The sequence below is a fragment of the Sebastes fasciatus genome, chromosome 5 (assembly GCF_043250625.1).
Source record: "Sebastes fasciatus isolate fSebFas1 chromosome 5, fSebFas1.pri, whole genome shotgun sequence".
NCBI classification, from domain to species: domain Eukaryota; kingdom Metazoa; phylum Chordata; class Actinopteri; order Perciformes; family Sebastidae; genus Sebastes; species Sebastes fasciatus.
The window spans coordinates 21,887,827-21,905,856 of NC_133799.1; the positions used below are offsets into that span (position 1 = coordinate 21,887,827).

General features: G+C 41.3%; 1 protein-coding gene across 10 annotated transcripts in view; it reads left to right on the top strand.

Annotated features, from left to right (window-relative positions):
- Positions 1–16,758, top strand: part of unc13a (unc-13 homolog A (C. elegans)) — a 56,206-nt gene extending 39,448 nt beyond the window's left edge. For 3 of the 10 annotated variants that reach the window (XM_074635786.1, XM_074635788.1, XM_074635791.1), the window contains 8 exons: positions 4,593–4,622; positions 6,281–6,337; positions 6,463–6,543; positions 7,738–7,885; positions 8,740–8,796; positions 13,500–13,592; positions 14,671–14,830; positions 15,374–16,758. In XM_074635786.1, the coding sequence (XP_074491887.1) occupies positions 4,593–4,622; positions 6,281–6,337; positions 6,463–6,543; positions 7,738–7,885; positions 8,740–8,796; positions 13,500–13,592; positions 14,671–14,830; positions 15,374–15,662 (915 nt within the window). In that variant the 3' untranslated portion in view covers positions 15,663–16,758. The remainder of the gene's footprint in view (positions 1–4,592; positions 4,623–6,280; positions 6,338–6,462; positions 6,544–7,737; positions 7,886–8,739; positions 8,797–13,499; positions 13,593–14,670; positions 14,831–15,373) is intronic. The other 7 variants (XM_074635787.1, XM_074635793.1, XM_074635789.1 and 4 more) reach the window with 4 other exon arrangements.
- The last annotated feature ends 1,272 nt before the right edge of the window (positions 16,759–18,030 follow it).

Genomic DNA, 18,030 nt, shown 5'->3' on the forward strand with positions numbered 1-18,030 from the left:
TAGCCATCGGTCTGCAGTTAGCAGCCGTCCAATTTAGTTTTTCCAATTAGGAAAAAGAGAGAAAACAGGAGAAGATAGTGAGCTCTGAATGTGTGCAAATACCACATGATCATCTCTTTTCATCTCCTATTGGCTCTATTCTAAGAAATTTCATTCAAGTAAAGTTTCTTATTCGCTGGCCCCTCTCACCTCTCTACCTTCCTTAGTCCAGGCTTTAGACAGGTGTCAATTGGTCCACGTCCCTCCAGCCCTGAGGCCCAAACTAGTGTTTTTTGATTGATGTGGGGCTCTTTGCAGCTTGACTGACCCTTCTCTCTGGTTGTTGTTGTTGTGATTACTATTACATCCCGCTCCCACCGCTCTCCCTCCACAGATGATTGTAAGTACAGCACTCCTGCGTGTGTGTCTGTCTGTCCGTCCACGGTGGTTGGTTCTTTGCTATATGTGGCTGCGATCTTCCCCTGTTTTTTACCCCACATCACACCCTCTCCCTTCTCACAGCCTCTCAGATCTGTCCCAATCTGTCTCCTCTTCTTCTCTTCTCCTTCTTCGGCCCAATTCCAGTCCGGTCCCTTCACCCTCCCACTCCGTGATGGAGGGAACTCAGTTTGTAGTCACACTCGCAGCTCAGTGAAGCACCCCTCTTTAAGGTGCAGGGTATAAATACAGCGGCAAGCTTTGGGACGAACTTTCCTCCGGCAAAGAATGAATAAATATCAGAATCAGAAATATTTTATTGATCCCCGGAAGGAAATTAAGTTACATTTTGCTCCCATTCTAGAAATATATACATATACAGTATATACTGTATAAACATAGAGAAATTATAAGAAAATAAAAAATATGTGTTACAGTGCAAATAATTATGCTGAAAAATAGGATCTATCATTACGAATTAAAAACTGTAAGAATAAAGTATAAATAAATAAGAATATTAGTTTTAGGGCTTTCAACGATAAAAATATTTAATCACATGATTGTCCATAGTTAATCGCGATTAATCGTAAATTTTGTATCTGTTCAAAATGTACATGTCATCAACATGGGAGTGGGCAAATATGCTTGCTTTATGCAAATGTATATATATATTTATTATTGGAAATCAATTAACACAAAACCATGACAATTATTGTCCAGAAACCCTCATAAGCATAGCGTTCAGCTTAAAAAGGTGCCTTAGCTCAAATCACAACTCAAGCCCAACAGGCAACAACTGCTGTCAGTGTGCTGACTTGACTATGACTTGCCCCAAACTGCATGTGATTATCATAAAGTGGGCATGTCTGTAAAGGGGAGACTCGTGGGTACCCATAGAACCCATTTTCATTCACATATCTCGAGGTAGGAGGTCAAGGGACCCCTTTGAAAATGGCCGTGCTAGTAGTATGACATGTTGGTACCAATGGATTCCTTAAGTTTTTCTAGTTTCATTTGATACCAGTATCTTTACTCTAGCTTTAAAACTGAGCCCGCTACAACCTAAAAATCGCAAGTTGCGTTATTGCGTTAAAGAAATTAGTAGCGTTAAAACGATTTTGCAAGGGAAGTTTGGGGTCCCCTCCTGGAGCTGTTGCCCCTGCGACCCGACCCCGGATAAGCAGTTGAAGATGAGATGAGATGAGATCAAACAAATTTGCGTTAACGCGTTAACTTTGACAGCCCTTGTAAAAATACAATTGTTAATGTCTGTATGACAATAAAGTAGAATAAATTAAATAAATAAATGATTATGTCTATCTTGGTTTGAGCAGTTTACAAGTCAATTCTTTGTACCGGTAGTCGCACAGAGCTTACATTGGAGTGTGTTCCATGACGGACACAAAACGGCGTTGCACGTCGTCAGTAAGGGCAGCTGGTTAAGTCAGCATCGATGTGGACTCGCACTTGCTTTTGGATGGCACTTAATATGGCGTACCCTCCATGCGAACGCGCAAATGGAGTGGTAGTGGGTAGGAGGAGGTAGTAGGGGCCGGATTGGAACTGGGCATTCCTCTTCTTCTCCTTCTTTTGCTTCTTCTTCTTCTCCTCTTTTCTCCTCTTTTCTCCTCCAACACTGTCTCTCTTCTGAGAAGACAGAAGCATGGTGCATTCCTGACTGGTTCTGATAGGTCCCACACCCCCTTCAACAATCTCCACCAATCAGTGCCCCCCTCTTCTGCTGTCTCTTCTTCCTGAACACTCTCCTCAAACAGGAAGTGGTACTCCTCTCTTGCGCCTGGTGTTGCCTTGTTTTCTCCTCATGCATTGTGTCCTTTTTACTGGGACTCTGGTGGGGTGACTCTGATCTCTTAGTGGCTTGGTATCTGGTGTCCTGCCCCATCCCCAGCCCCTCTCCCTCCTTCTAAGCCTCTGCCCTCCCTCCACTGTCCCCACCTCTCCCACCTGTTTGAACTGTGTCCCCCTCCACCGCCCACTGTGGGTTTGTTGCTTGCATCTGATCTATTTCAACACTGCAGTCTTTTCTCAGTATACTGTACAACACTACTGTATGTCTCTGCAGACCTGTCATGTTGGTCTGTCCTGGTTTGATTTCATGTTGATGATTGTAATGGTGGTATTATGTCACTGGTCCTGATGCACAGAATGGCTTTTCTTCCAGGACGTTATTGGTTTGAGTTGATGTTGGTCAAAAAAAGTGCATTCAATGCAACAAATACTCTTAATGTCTTAAAGCTTTACTGTATGGGATGACTTTCACCAGTGTTGAAACTGAGTCCTGCAGGATATAACGAAGCATCTAGTTCAAATTATGTCCTTTTAGATTTGTATATTTTATGGTGTACTTGATAGTACAAAAAAATGTAGAGCCGCACAGGAAGTGATGTGTTTTCTAATGAACAGAATTGATGTGCGTTTCTCGGTCCACGTGATCTGCAGCGCTTGTTTATTTTTTATTGTCAAGTGTAACCAGTGGTGGAGGAAGTATTCAGTTCCTTTACGTAAGTAACAGAAGCAACACCACACCATCCATTAAGTGAAATTCCTCTTCTAAAAATGTTGCTCAAATAAAAGTATGCAAGTATTAGCAGTAAAATGCACTTAAAGTATCAAAAGTAAAAGTGCATAATAGGCAGAAAAATGGTGCCTGTGAGTGTTTCAACTATTTAATATACTGTAGGGTAATTATATTTATACAAATGTTATAAGATTGTATCATATGGTACCTCAAAATAATTGAGTAAATGCACTTAGTAACATTTCACCACTGAGTGCAACAGTTGAATGAATGATTTCTGACCTTCTGTCACATGGAGATTTAATGTTTTGGATTCTATGATGTTCTGAGATTTATTTTCTTTTAAAGACATAGTTTGACTTTTTAGGAAATACACTTATTTGCTTCCTTGTCAAGAGTTAGATAAGAAGATTGATACCACTCTCATGTCTGTGCATTAAGTGTGGAGCGAGGGCCGGGAGTTGATTAGCTTAGCTTAGCTTAGCTTAAAGACTGGAAGCGGGGGGGGGGGAACCGCTAGCCTGCCATACTCCAGTTTAAAAGTCCACCTCAAGCACCTCTAAAGCTCACAAATGAACATGCTATTTCTTGGCTGCCTGCAACCGGGCGCTGTGCTTTCATAGAGGTGGTGGTGGAGCTAAACCATGCAGTATCTGATAAAGTAAAAAAACATTGGTCATAAACAAAACAAAAAAATCAAAGCTCAATAAGTTGTATTTTTCGATATTATTGCAATAGCGTTAGGAGTTGATTTTTTTGCCCAATGCTTTAAGAGCTTGTTTAAAGGCTAAAACTGAGTATGTACTAGCATGTGGTCGACGGTTTCAAATACAGCCATAATGTGTTTATCGGTGAGCTTTAGAGGTGCTGATAGATGGAGTGGATAAAGCAAAGCTAGCTGTTTCCCCTTTTTTCCGGTCTGTATGCTAAGCTACTCATCTCCCCGCTCTAGCTCTGTACTTAAAGCACTGATTTCTTCTCATTTAATTCGACGATGAAGAAGACAAATAAGCGTATTCCCCAAAATGTCTTACTAGTTCTTTATTATACACTAATGGGGTATATTTTGTGTCATCAATGGGAAGGATTTTTGTTTTCACAGGGACATTTGATGTCATGTTTTATAAGTTACATTTGGATTTTTACTGTACGATATTCCCTTTGTTTCCTGTCACTGTTTTTGCAGTAAATAGCATGTAAACTAACTACAAGTGACCTGACCCCAATATCGGACCACATAGTGCGCTCCTGTAATTGTAGCCTCCCATAAAATAGCACAGTAATGGATTTGAACATAATGCAGGGAAAGCAAATGTCACCTGCATATTTCAAAGCAAATTTTGTCAGCATCCTTTTACTCCTGTCAGCATGTATCATGTATGCTAACCTCTCTGCTCTGCCAACCGGCAATTTATTAAACTATGTTTTCTTTGTTTTGTGATAAGGCACACAATCTGATGTTGTTGCTTTGGAGGGACAGCTAATAAGCAGTGACGAGTATCCTGAAATTCTTTCTACAGTTTGCAAAGCAACATTTGCACTTTTGATTGCATATTCTCATAAAGCCAGTGAGGGTGAAGTCAGACTGCAGGGACTGGCCACTGCTTGAAATATTAACCACATGCTCTCTTTCCAGGGGAGGCTGAAGAATGCTTCTCACAGTGATGTAAGGACTAAACCCATTTAGATCGATGTGTCTTGTCTCTCTCCTCTGTCTTTTCTCCGTGTCTCCGTCTCTCTCCCTCAGCTCGCCAGTCAAACAAAGCAGTGGAAATATTGATTTTTCACTTTTGTTTTTACACAACATTCCTCTATAGTGCTGTTTAAATGCTGTGAGAAATGCTGTAGCAGTAGCTGCCTGCACTCCCAGCCTCACCGCAGGTCATACACTCTAATCTGCATGCAGATATTTGTGGCTCAAATGCACCACAAACCTTAAGTCAAGGAGTTCAATCGTCACTTAATTTGTTAATTTCTGCAACGCAACGAAGAAGAAAAAATAGGGCGTGGTTGGGCTGCAAGTGGCATTGCAAGTTAAAGTAGCTGAACTGCATAAGTCTCATGAGCCAAAGTAAGTGATGGTTGTCACTTTGGCGCAAAAGTGTGCTCGTAGGGTGATCATATTTGGCATAAATTAGTTATTGTCATCGCAGCAGCCCCTGCAAACCAAAGGCACAACTATACCTAATTTTCTGTCAATTTAACCTCACGTAACAGTGGAGGTTGGCTGGATTACTCCCACATGACCTTGTCAGCATCGCTTGCCTGACTGAATCTAAAGTTGATTGATTTTTGGGAACAATATTTTTTATTGCACTTTAACATTTAAACTGCACTGTTTTCACTTCCAAGTTGTGCTACATTCCTGCTAATGCACAAATCTTTGCATCAAAATAAAACTTAAAATAAGGTTCTCCTTTACCTGAATTCAGTGATTTTTCGTTTAAAACAAGTAATATACATTATATTACTCTTCTACTCCAGACTGCAGCCACAACATTCAGGAAAGTTTTTCACAGGCTGCTGCTGTAGAGGCAAGACCGCTCCCCAAAAGTGAAGCCAAAACATCTCAATCACCCCCTAGTGGCTCGCTGTTTGTTTAGAAAGCACTTGATTTGATATGCAGCGGAGTTTTCTATGGCCGGAGCACACATTTTAAACATCTGTATTGCAGTCGATCATGTTCATTTTATTGTGGGAAGCCAAAATCCTGATCACGATTAATATTCAACTAATAGTGCAGCCCTAACTTCAATAGGTTCTAGCCTCATACAGTATATAATAAAAGCTTATTCCATGCCTGAGACTGTGACCAAGGCTAGGATTTGAAGGTGCAGTCAGCAGCACTTAGTGATATATTCTCTTACCAGAGTATTGCATTAGGCCGGACATCCAGTAAATACCTGCGTACACCACAGTGCAACTGCATAGCTGCTACGTGTGTGTGCGTTCCTGCACGTGTGTGTTCATGAGTGCACGAGTGTGTCTTCTTTCTTGCCCTCACTACGAGCTGAGCCACTTTCCCTTCTCTTTGTACTGTGTGTGTGTGTGTGTGTGTGTGTGTGTGGATTTGTGCAGCGAAGTGTGATGTTCTGGAATGACTAAAACACAGATAAGTGTGATAACAGCACTTGAAGGAAAAAGTACCTTGATATCTGTAAAGCGGCTTAGAGTTACTGTTTATGAATTTGTGTGTCAGAAACGTCGCTGTCCTCTGTGTGACACTAAGCCGTTTACTGCTGCCTTGCATTGTCGTGATAATAACAATACTCTTCTCTCTCCTTCTGTCTACCTTTCTTCAATCTGTCTTTCTGTCTCTTCCAGGGCACTCAGCTCATCTTTAACGCTGCCAAGGAGCTGGGACAGCTGTCCAAACTGAAGGTACAATTCACCAGTATGCTCTGGGCCTGGCATCAAGACTCTGTAATTGCCTAGAAAATACAAGACGGGGCATATGAATGGACAGATGGATCATTGTTGGTCTGTGCTTCTATTGTTGTCTTCAGGAGCACATGGTTCGAGAGGAGGCCAAAGCACTCACCCCTAAGCAGTGCGCTGTGATAGAGCTGGCCCTGGACACCATCAAGGTAGAAACACTCTGCTATATGTGCACAGACTGTCACTGTTAGGAGCAACGGTAACTGTTTGACAATGAACAGGTATGACAAGTGGAAATTACAGTAAATAACAGTATATGCTTTGGTTTACTAGTCAAATTTGTCAAGTCAAATTTCTGTGTGTGGGTGTTGTAATCAGAGCTTCTCCGTGCTTTGTTTACATCGCCTGGCCAGCCGTGCGTGCTTTTAGTGCATGTTCATGCATGTGAGCGTGCCCCACTGGCTACTGCATTGCCGTTGCAGCTGGTAACGCTGTTCCGACCGACAGCGCCGTTGTGGAAGCATATCAACCAACCTCCGGTTCACCCCCAGGTTAACACGGTTAGCTCTGTCAGCAGGGATGTTTTCACTGTTAGCGCTGTTACCATCGTTAGCCACAGCCGTCGCCATGTTGAGAGCTGTGCAGAGGGAATAGAAATGCTCCAAATCATTGCATTTAGCAAATTTAAGTTACAGAAAACTTAATTTAGAATCATGTTTCTTCCTTTTTTGTACATAGGAACACTCCTACTAAGCATTTTAAGTACCAAAAAACGTTAAAAAATTAACAACAAATCAGTGTATTGACGTTATGGGCGTTTCAATTAGATGCAATTAAAGTCAATGATGACCATGGAAACAAGAAGTCCAGGTGAGAGCATGTTCCCTCTTTGGACCTGTTTTTCACGGTGAAAAAAAATTACCAGACAGGCTTAAAACTCAGAGATTGAACCAGGAAGGAATCATTAGTAAACAGGAAGTAATCAGTTTCCCGTGACTGGGTTAAGAAAGGGAAAATAAGACATATTTTGAATGGACATTTAAATCAAAAAAGCATCTCTTTTACAAAATAACATGAGCATCCACAGAGCAGGAGCACAGGGAATGATCCAGGAGGCGTAGAGCTGGGCAGGAGCCCTGTAACATGCTAGAGATTATGTACATATTTAATTAATACAAGCTGTCGGTGGTGGGTCCATCATTTCTAGCAACTCGTCCTACAGAGACAGAAGCCATCATCACTTGTAGCAGAGTTTGCAAGCTGGATTAATGTAGGGCTGCAAAAATAATTATTCATCTATTATCAAAACGGTTTTGGAATAATTTCCTGTCAAGAATGTTTTGTAGCAGGAAGGAAGTTAACAGCTGTCTTCTACTTTGTCTGTCTGTCTTTGTGTATGTTAGCAATATTTCCATGCTGGTGGTGTGGGTCTGAAGAAGACTTTCCTGGAGAAGAGTCCTGACCTCCAGTCTCTCCACTACGCCCTGTCCCTCTATACGCAGGCTACGGACAAACTCATCAGGACCTTTGTCCAGTCACAGAACTCACAAGGTAACCTAATGGTCTTTTCTCTCTGTGACACTCTTACCTTTCTCTGTCTTTGGGAGACTTTTGATCCTCTTTATTTCCAGTATCTTCAAGTGTGAAGTTAATGTTACGTAATTCTCTGATTGAGATCATTGTAGCTCTCTTTGCGCCATGCTCTCTCAGAGGAGCCACTCTACTCGGTGTCTCCCGCTCCTCTGTTGATATTGGGGTTTCCCAAATGCTGAGCTCTATATCCTGAAAATATCTCTCATGCTTTGTAGAGCATGAAGTCGAGACTGTAGCTGCACAATATTTTCTCTCTGCTCTGAAATGCTGAGTCTCCTGGTAGCCAGCCTCGGGAAACACGGAGACTATTCTTTACAAGATCTGACAGCTATTTGCAATGAAAAAATAAATACCCGCCCCCTCTTTTCTCTCGCTCTTTTGCTTGTGTTGCTCAGCCTCCATCCTACCGTCAGATGTCTACATAGCAGCCTTCATCTTTGTGGAAGCGCTGATGCTGACACGCTGTCCCCGAGCGGCGCTGGTAGAAATGCCATTTGAGCGGTTGATCGTTTAAAATTTGATTAGCAAAATGCCATGTGGGTTTTGGAGCATAGCGAAGTACTTTTTACAGCAGGAGATCTGTGTGAGCTTTGCATGTTGCAGGATTGCACAGCAGATCAAAATAATCTGATTTGATTGAAATATGACAATGTATCTATCAGGATCTCTCCCTTCTTTAGGGTAAAGATTTATAAATGTTGGTCTGTTTTTCTACTCTGTTTTTCTTAAATTCAACTCTATGCAAACCTCACATTTCTACGTGTTTCTCCTTTCTCTGTCTACTTCCTCCTTCTGCCCCGTCTGTGGGCCAGTGTTCGGCGGGAAGGGGGTGAGGTTCACCACTAGTGAGGATGTTTACCCAGAAAAGGGTATGTGGCACTCAGGCTCAGGGCCTGAGGCATCCAGGACTACCGGAAAGCCTCCAGACCAAAGCCCAACTCCCTCCACCCTCCACCCCACCCCATGTGCATCCCCAAACTCCCCTGCCTGCTCAAACTCATCCCAACAGACAAATACAATGCACAGATTGAACATCTCTCTATCTCTGCCTTTTTGCACACACATACTGCACATGCAACAATGAAGAACATAGACTTTATGCATTCATGCATGTAATGTACACACTGATGTCTGTATGTGCGGAACTGCACTGAATACATACGCCATGGACTGTATGTATGAGCAGACACTAAAGCATGATGTGCTGACATCAGACGAAAAGAATAGAAAATGCATTAAAGTGTGGAGGAATCTTGATCCAGCATGATGTCACCCAGAGAGGCCCGAGGGCCGAGTGTGTGCGTGTACACGTGGGCGAGAGGAAGAGCGAGTGACTGAGCAGAGCCAATGTGACTGAGTGTGACTGTCCTTAAGGTTGTTGAAGCAGAAGCTCAGTGTATCAGTGTATTGTTTGTCTCCAGCGAGGAAAACAGAGAGGAAATCCTTTTTCCCCCGCGTTACCGCCACTGTGTCTGAAGTGAAAGATGCTGATGAAGAGGACTAGGATTATTGTGAAGAATGATGATGGCTGTTCAGTTTTTGTCTGGGAGGGCTCCCTGTCCTCGCCTGCTCCGTCACCACACACAAACACAGACAGAGACGGACACATTCAAACACAAACAGCTCCCACGTGCAGCGCGGCCCGCCCTACAGCAGTGATGAGAAAGACTGCTCAACTCATCCCCCCCTCCATAGATTGAGCCAATCAGAAACAGTCCCTCAGGTCAGGTGGTCTGATTTCTGTCACTTTAGATTAGTCTCAAAAGATTTGAGTCTTGCTCACAAACACTCACACAGGATGACTTCATTTGATGTTGCACAAGCTCCAGCATACTGACAGTTCTCTCAATGGACAACAGTGTTATATAAAGTAGTTAAGGCTCCAGTAAGAGATTTATAAAAAATATATTGCATACCAAGTTATGTTGTTTCCTATGGACAGAAGCCATGGCGAAACATATGGAAGCAGTTTAAGCAGCTGAATACTACTGAAAACTTGATGTTGAAACTGTGGTCTAAATTGCCCCATCTGAAATCTCCAAGGTCATTTCAAATTTTGCAATTTCAAAATCCTCATTTTATTTTTTTCTGGTTCACAAATTCGAATGTTTATTGGGTTTTCAGTCGCATATCTGAGCTCCTCTATAGACCAGACCGGCATCGCCAAAGCTGCGCCCCCATTTGGATGAAAGAAACGCGCTGTTACATACTGTATGGACAGAAACATGAAAATGCAGAAAAGCTGTTGTGTGGCGGGTTAACCAAAGCTTTCACACTGAGATTTGAGGCACATAAGATATGTGACTATTCACTGTCAGTGTGGTAAATCGTTAAATGATGTTACAACAGTTGATTCTGATGGATAAGCAGCATCAGACTGTCGTCTCCAACTAAATTTCAGCTCAAAGATTAAACAGTAGGCTAATAACAGGTTGATTATTTACAGACAACACTAAGACTAACAATACCTGGTGATTCAATCAAATATGTAACGTTATAGATGTCCGAATTAGCAATATCCGGCCACTCTTTTGGGTCATTCATCCACTTGGATGGGGGAAGACTGAAGGGGTAAGAAGGCGATCAACCTTAATTTATTAAGGCATCGCGAACATGTCAAATTGCACTGACGTCCTTGGGATCTTCTGTAGTCTGTCCCCAAAAAAGGGGCGTGGCCTTGGCGATCTGGTCTCTGGTCTATGTTGGATCACATGACTGACAGAGCATTACTTGATTGGACAGAAGTCTGATCAATTCCAATGAGACTCAATTGCTTATCCTTGGTAGGATGTTCAAGTTTGAATTTTTCATCTTGATTTTTGATTTTCCAAGTCAAAATGAGCTACTTGATTTTATTTTACTTGACTTTTTAGAGTCAAAAATTGCAAATTTGAATCGCAATGCTTGAAATCTTCTGGAAGTTTTAACGAGGGGAATTTAGACCACACAAATGCCAGACAGATGGTTTTCAAAGTAAATATTTCGTCGCTATCCACTCTGGTATTTAAATTTGAGCATTTAGCATTATGTTCACAGTTACGTATTCATTATCACTGTCTTTCTCTGCTTCTAAAGTGAAGGTATATATAGAAAACAAAGTAGTGTGTCTTCAGCCTTCCCGCCAGCTGCTGGATGTCCTTGACTGTAACAAGGATGCAAATTATCTTCCTGCCGAGCAGCTTTCACTGCCTAGTTTTTCCAACCATATGAGAGTAGATGATTAGAGCAGAGTGACTGATCGAGGCTGAGTGGAATTTATTTTCATCAACTCGACTGATGCTGATCAGTGATAACTGTCATCCTTACATATTGCAGGCTATGAGCTGCATTATTTGTAATATAAGTAATCAAAGGTCGAGGGGCTTTGACGCAATCACAGTACAAGTTTGAGATTTAATGTGTATTCTGGTGAAGATTTGCAATATGGTAGAAAAAATGTGCACCTCTGATTGCTGTGTTTATTGAAGAAGGAAAGCCTGCGTTTTCTTGGCAACTTCTTCCTGCCTCCCAGCCAGCAAAGTTTCTTTCTCATCTTTTTATGGACGTCCTCCATAGAGTAGACAAGGCCAGATGGATGACTGCTGCTCTCTTTGGTCCTGTTGGCAGTGAGACCAACAATCCCATAATGCTCCCTGGAGAGCTGCATGCCAGGAACACTCTGCCGTCTAACTCCCACAGACACCTTGTTTAGTGGGCGGCTGGTTGAAAACACACACACAGGCTGCTGGTCGTCGCCACAAAGATACCGTTGACAAAGTGAACACACTAATTAAAACACTGAAAATGAATGCCCATCTGTCACTGTACCCTTCTGGAGTTGTATGTGGATTGCAATCACATGCAGCACAAAACCACACGCAGAGACACTGAGGAAAGATTTGTCGACCATCTCCCTCCCAGACAAAAGAGTTGGAGCCTGAGTGGAGCCATCACTGTCTTCTTTACACTCAAATAGTGATACAGCTAGAATTATGGAGCCAAGAAACCCAAGACCTGAACTTGGACCCAGGTCTAGAGTTGAGTTATCTTGGATGGGTGGTGGACAAACTCAAATGTATTTGGGGTTAAAATGCAAAGGTATATCTGACAGTTTTTCCTTAGCAAAATTTAGCATAAGTTTGGAGCGTTATTTAAACTCCTTCATGACAAGCTAGTATGACATGTTTGGTACCAATGGATTCCTTTGGTTTTCTACTTTCATATGATACAAGTAGCTTCAAAACTGAGCCCGCTACAACCTAAAAAATCACATGGTACTTTAATGCATTGAAGAATTTAGTGGCGTTGAAACAAATTTGAGCTAACGCGTTATCGTGTTAGATTTGATGGCCCTAATTATAAGTAAAATTTGAGTCCTGTCCTTAAAATGTATTCATATAGCCAAAATCACCAATTTGCCTCAAAGGGCTTTACATAAACCATAAAACAGAACATCTATCCTCAGAGTGTCACTTCCAGGACACACAGACCTACGGACATAATGTGCTTTGTATAGGATAGATAGAAAAAGCAGTAGTGAAATTAGACTTTGGAGAAACATAATGACAATATTAGGTAAATAGAGTAAAAACAAATTTGAAAAATATGGATCTGCAACTTAAACTTGATTTGAATTTGAGTCCTCCACACACTCTTCACACGGTACAGCTTTTTTAAGAGAGTTGGGTATTAGAATTGCCGTCCTTCACCGACAGATTTGAGGGGATGAGCTGCTTCTCTCTCCGTAAGCTCCTTCCCCTTTCGTGTCCCTCCTCTTGCCATGCTTGGGTAAAAGTCTTTACCAAGGAATGGGTGTGTCCACCTGTCTAGATCCATCTGAGCATGTCCTGACCTGATCTATGTCGGGGGAACCACACTGTCAGTTGACCTTCTCCAGCTTCTCTCTTGTCTTCTTCTCTGCCTCTTACTAACCACCCTGCATCCTAACAGACAACTTGCATCTATGAGTGGGCACAAATTACTGTCCTCATTGGATTCAAATTATTACCTCTCAATTGCTGAATCTGTACAAAGGCTATTCAGTTGGTGTCTAATCATTATGCAGAATGCCCTACTGAAGGAATTAATACGGTTATTTCAGGTCAGTACAAATCTATCCACTGGACTGTAGCTGCAGAGTTGTTGAAAGATGTTTTGCCACTCCAAGAGGCTTCATAAGTCCATCAGTAAATGTATTATACTGCATTAGCAAATGCCATTACTACCTATATTAAAAATGTATGTCCACTCATAGCAGCTCTGTCTGATTGTCCACTTCCAGACTACAACATATGCACAAACAGTCACTATGCCTTATTTTAAGTCCTCCTGTTACACAGTGATTTGTTTAGTATAAACACATGTTTGCCCCGTAAATATTCTGTGTAATATCCAAAAGGTTATAGTCAAATCCATTTCAATGTTCAGTTTATAAAATTGAAATGGAATTGGTCTGTAACCTTTTCAAAAAGAGGAGGACAATTCAGGCACAGTGGTTTGTGTGAGTGTTTGGTCTGTGATAGGAGCACCAAGGGTACATGTTTCCACATTCAAAGGCTTTGACATGCACTTCCCTCTCTGTCTGTCCTGTCAGGCTCTGGGGTGGACGATGCTGTGGGAGAGGTGTCCATCCATGTGGAGATTTTCACTCACCCCAACACTGGAGAGCACAAGATCACAGTAAAAGGTAAAAGAAACCCCCCACCTTTATTTTCACCTCCCATTCAAACAATCCCAACTGAAGGTCCACTTACTACCTTTTTCCATTCCTTCATCAGCTTATAGACTTTGAATGGGAAAAAAGTCATAGTATAGTATGTCAAAAAATTTCATGAAGAAAGTCATAGTATTGTATGTCGATTAATTTCGTGGAAAAAAAGTCATAGTATAGTATATCGAAAAATTTCATGAAAAAAGTCATAGTATAGTATGTTGATTAATTTCATGGGGAAAAAAAGTCAGTGTAGTATGTCGAAATATTTCATGAAAAAAAGGCACAGTACTGTATGTCGACTAAATTCATGGGGGAAAAAACTCACAGTATGTCGAAAAATGTCATGAAGAAAGTCATAGTATAGTATGTTGATTAATTTCATGGGGGAAAAAAGTCATGGTATAGTATGTCGAAAGATTTCATGAACTTTTTCCATGAAATTAATCAACATACTATACTATGGCTTTTTTTCCACGAAATTAATCTACATACTATTCTATTACTTTTTTCCATGAAATTTTTCGACATACTACACTATGATTTTTTTTCCATGAAATTAATGGACATACTCAATGTAAAAAAATTTCATGAAAAAGTTCATAGTATAGACCTTTTTCATGAAAATTTGACATTCTATACTATGACTTTTTTCCTGAAATATTTCAACATACTATACTATGACTTTTTTTGTCAATGAAATTAATGGACATACTGAAAAAAGTGATTAAAAAGTCATCGTATAGTATGTCAAAAAAGTCATAGTATATTGAAAAAACTTCTCATAGTATGTCAAAAAATGCAACGAAAAAAGTCATAAAAATAGTCATAGTTTTGTATGTCGAAAAAAGTCATAGTATGTCGGAAAAACTTTAAATTAGTATGTCGACAAATGACATAAAAAGTCTTGTTATAGTATGTCAAAACATTTCTTAATTTTCTGTTCGCTCCATATTTTCACACATTTCCTCCACATGAATCTCTCTCTCTCTCTCTCTCTCTCTCTCTCAACCACACCTTCCCACTCTTTCCCCTCCATCTCGCTCTGTCTCAGTGGTGGCTGCCAATGACCTGAGGTGGCAGACGCAGGGAATATTCCGGCCATTTGTGGAGGTCTATATCATCGGCCCTCACCTCAGCGACAAGAAGCGGAAGTACGCCACCAAGTCGAAGAACAACAGTTGGGCTCCCAAATACAATGAAACCTTCATGTTGTGAGTAATAATACTGATAATTGGTTGTTTTGTTTTAAGGTTGTAGAAAATGTGTAAACAGATTAATAGGGCTGTCAAAGTTAACGTGATAATAACGTGTTAACGCAAATTCATTTTAACTACACTAATTTCTTTAATGCATTAACGCAATCTTTCTTTCAGAAGGTTGTAGTAAGCTTAGTTTTAAGGCTAGAGTTAAGATACTGACATTATACGAAACTTAAGAAGTCAATTGGTGCCAACCATGTCATACTATCTTGTCGAGAAGGAGGCTAAATAATGCTCCAAACGTGCGCTAAAATTTGCAGAGGAACATAGGCATAGCCATTTACACTTTTTTTAACTCTGATTTTATGCATATGATGGTACATTCTTTATACTATAATAGTTTTCCTAAAATTAGAGATAAACAAATCGCAATATATCGCCTTGCTTACAGTATCTCACTATCGAATCATAACCTCTGCATCATGATACATATCGTATTGTATTCTTGCCAATATACAGCCCTACTAATTGTTAACTCTCTCCTCTCCACTGCAGCCCCCTCAGTAGCGAGGCGGGTCCTGAGTGCTACGAGCTGCAGGTGTGTGTGAAGGACTACTGCTTTGCGCGAGAGGACCGCACCGTGGGCATGGCCGTCCTGCAGCTGAAGGACTTAGCCTCCAAAGGCAGCGTCGCCTGCTGGCTGCCGCTAGGTAAACGCATCCACATGGACGAGACGGGCCTCACCGTCCTGCGTATCCTCTCCCAACGCAACAACGACGACGTGGCCAAGGAGTTTGTCAAGCTCAAGTCGGACCAGCGCTCTGCAGAGGAGGGCCGCAGCTAAGAGACACTACAGAATATAAAACTACCCATCTGAGGCTCAATCAGACGTCACCACCTACTGCCCTGGAGCTCTCCTGAGCCACTGCTAGCCACTGCCCTGCTGATCCAGTGTTGTAAAAAGAACCAGTGTCTTGTTGCAGATCTTATCAGCCATCCTGATGAACAATACATTGAGTTAAATCATAGAGGATACTTCCCTCTGTCCGTAGAGGTGAGTCATGCACACATACACACCTCGTTTGACTGGTTAAGGTGAGAAATATCTTGTAGCCTTTAATATTTTTGGCTTCCTCTCGTCCCTTCCCTGGCCTGCACCCGCTCAGAGAAGGGACGGCAAGTGCCAACAGATAACCGCTGAAATATGCCAAGACCAGCCCTAAGCACAACTGCCCAACTGACCCATTAACAACAACAACAACGCCTGCAAGGCCTCAAACATTCCAGATATCGGGGCATGGGAACAAAGCACTATTTAGTTAAGATAATTTTAATATTTATTTACTGCTCTCTTCCAAATTATATTTATATTTAAATAATTCTATATATCACAATATATGAAAAATTATATACAGGATTATTCGATGGACGTGAGGTCCTTGAAAGATTGTCCTCGTCTGTCTTTATGTCCGTCTACCCTGTAACAGAGCACACTGCCTGACACCCTCAATGCCTTCTGTCTTGTTGACCCTCGTACGGTTATGTATGTCTCCTATATAGCGACTGTATAACCTGATGAAAACACGCCTTCAAGCACTGTGATTCATCAGGGTGCGTGTGTGAGAATGTATAATGTGCGAGTGCGTTTGTAAGATGTTCTAATGTTGACCTCATGTAGCTGCCCGTGTTGCCTGTTACCTGCAAATGTAATCACAGAAAGCCATCACACAGAGGGGGGGGTGTTCATATTCAGATTAGATTTGAGAGGATTTTCAAAGTGTCTTTAACTCTGGGGGTGGATGCATCTTATATCTTAAGATAATATTTCCATCGTTTTTTTTGTTACTGTAAACATTCCCAACAGCCCTGTACTGGGTGTGTGAGATAGAGGAAGGAAAACTTGACTGCCACTTGCTTTTCTTAAAAAAAACAAAAAACAATTTGCCAAATCAAAAGCTGCATGTAAGGAGATCATAAAGACCTGAAATCCTATTTTGCAACATGCTCTGAGGCAAAAAATCTACGCGGGTCACCAAACAACACACGCTGCACTCCACGGAGAATCACTAATGACCACCCGTGATCCAGCTGCAGGTGCTGTAACCCTGATCTCTGATACCGAGAAGTCAGACCTCTGCTAAGGGCTGCAGATCCAGACCCACACCAGGTCTGGCGCTGACATTTAAAAGAGGGCCTACAGCTTAGTAGAGATATAGTGTGAAGATTTAGAAGCACAGGGGTCTTTAATACACCCATAATAACACGTTTCTACTCTGATCTTTTTTTATTATGTTTCAGTAATTGTTTATGGAATGACAGGAATTACAACGCTTCAAATCATCCTACAGTTTAAATTTCTTTATATATCTGTGTGAAACTAAATGTTTTGACTTGACTCTTGACTGTCCAGCATGTCTCTTAATTCAACTTCTATTTTCATGAATGCCCTTTTTTTTAAAAAAGATTGGTTTATTTATCTATAAGAGGTGTGTATGTTTGTTTGGAAGCTAGAGTCCAAGTTTAATAACGACAGGGTGTTTTGTTTGTTTTTTCTATTTCTGCCTCTTTTTAAGTTCCCCCCAAAAGCACTTGATCGTAAATGAATAATTTAACAGACCCCCTCTTTTGAACAAAGGTGTAAGAACTGAACTCTATGCATCGATTCTATAAAAAAAAAATCTATGTAGATGAGTAATTTTTGAAGCAGTCTTATAATGTTTACATTGTGGATTATTCTTATTATATCAGCACAAGTGTTTGTCTGATATGTTGTACACGCTGTCTCTATTGTAATGGGCCAAATATCGCAGCTGTAGTAGAGCTGATTAGAGACTGAAATTTGTTTGTACAGCTTTTCAGCGCTGAGGAAAATAATCTGGAGGGATCGATTGTTGTTGTTGGGCGTTGTAAATAGCTCGGATGTAACAAACACGTCAGACTATGTGAAGTGAAGTTTGCTGCTCTTTTGTAGACTTGAATATTTGCTCTCTCGGGCAGTCGGGGATTATGTGCGTGTGTGGGTGGGTGCCCAATCTGGATATGTAGCTATTATTGAAAGATTATAAGAAGGCCGTGTGCACACTGGAGATGAATAACAATCAATTTGTACAAGTTTTCATCGGCTTGATTAAGAGCCAAATAAATACACAGCTAGCTTCTGACTTTTAGGAAAACTACCCATCTACTTAAACATGTTGTCACTCTCTGGTGTG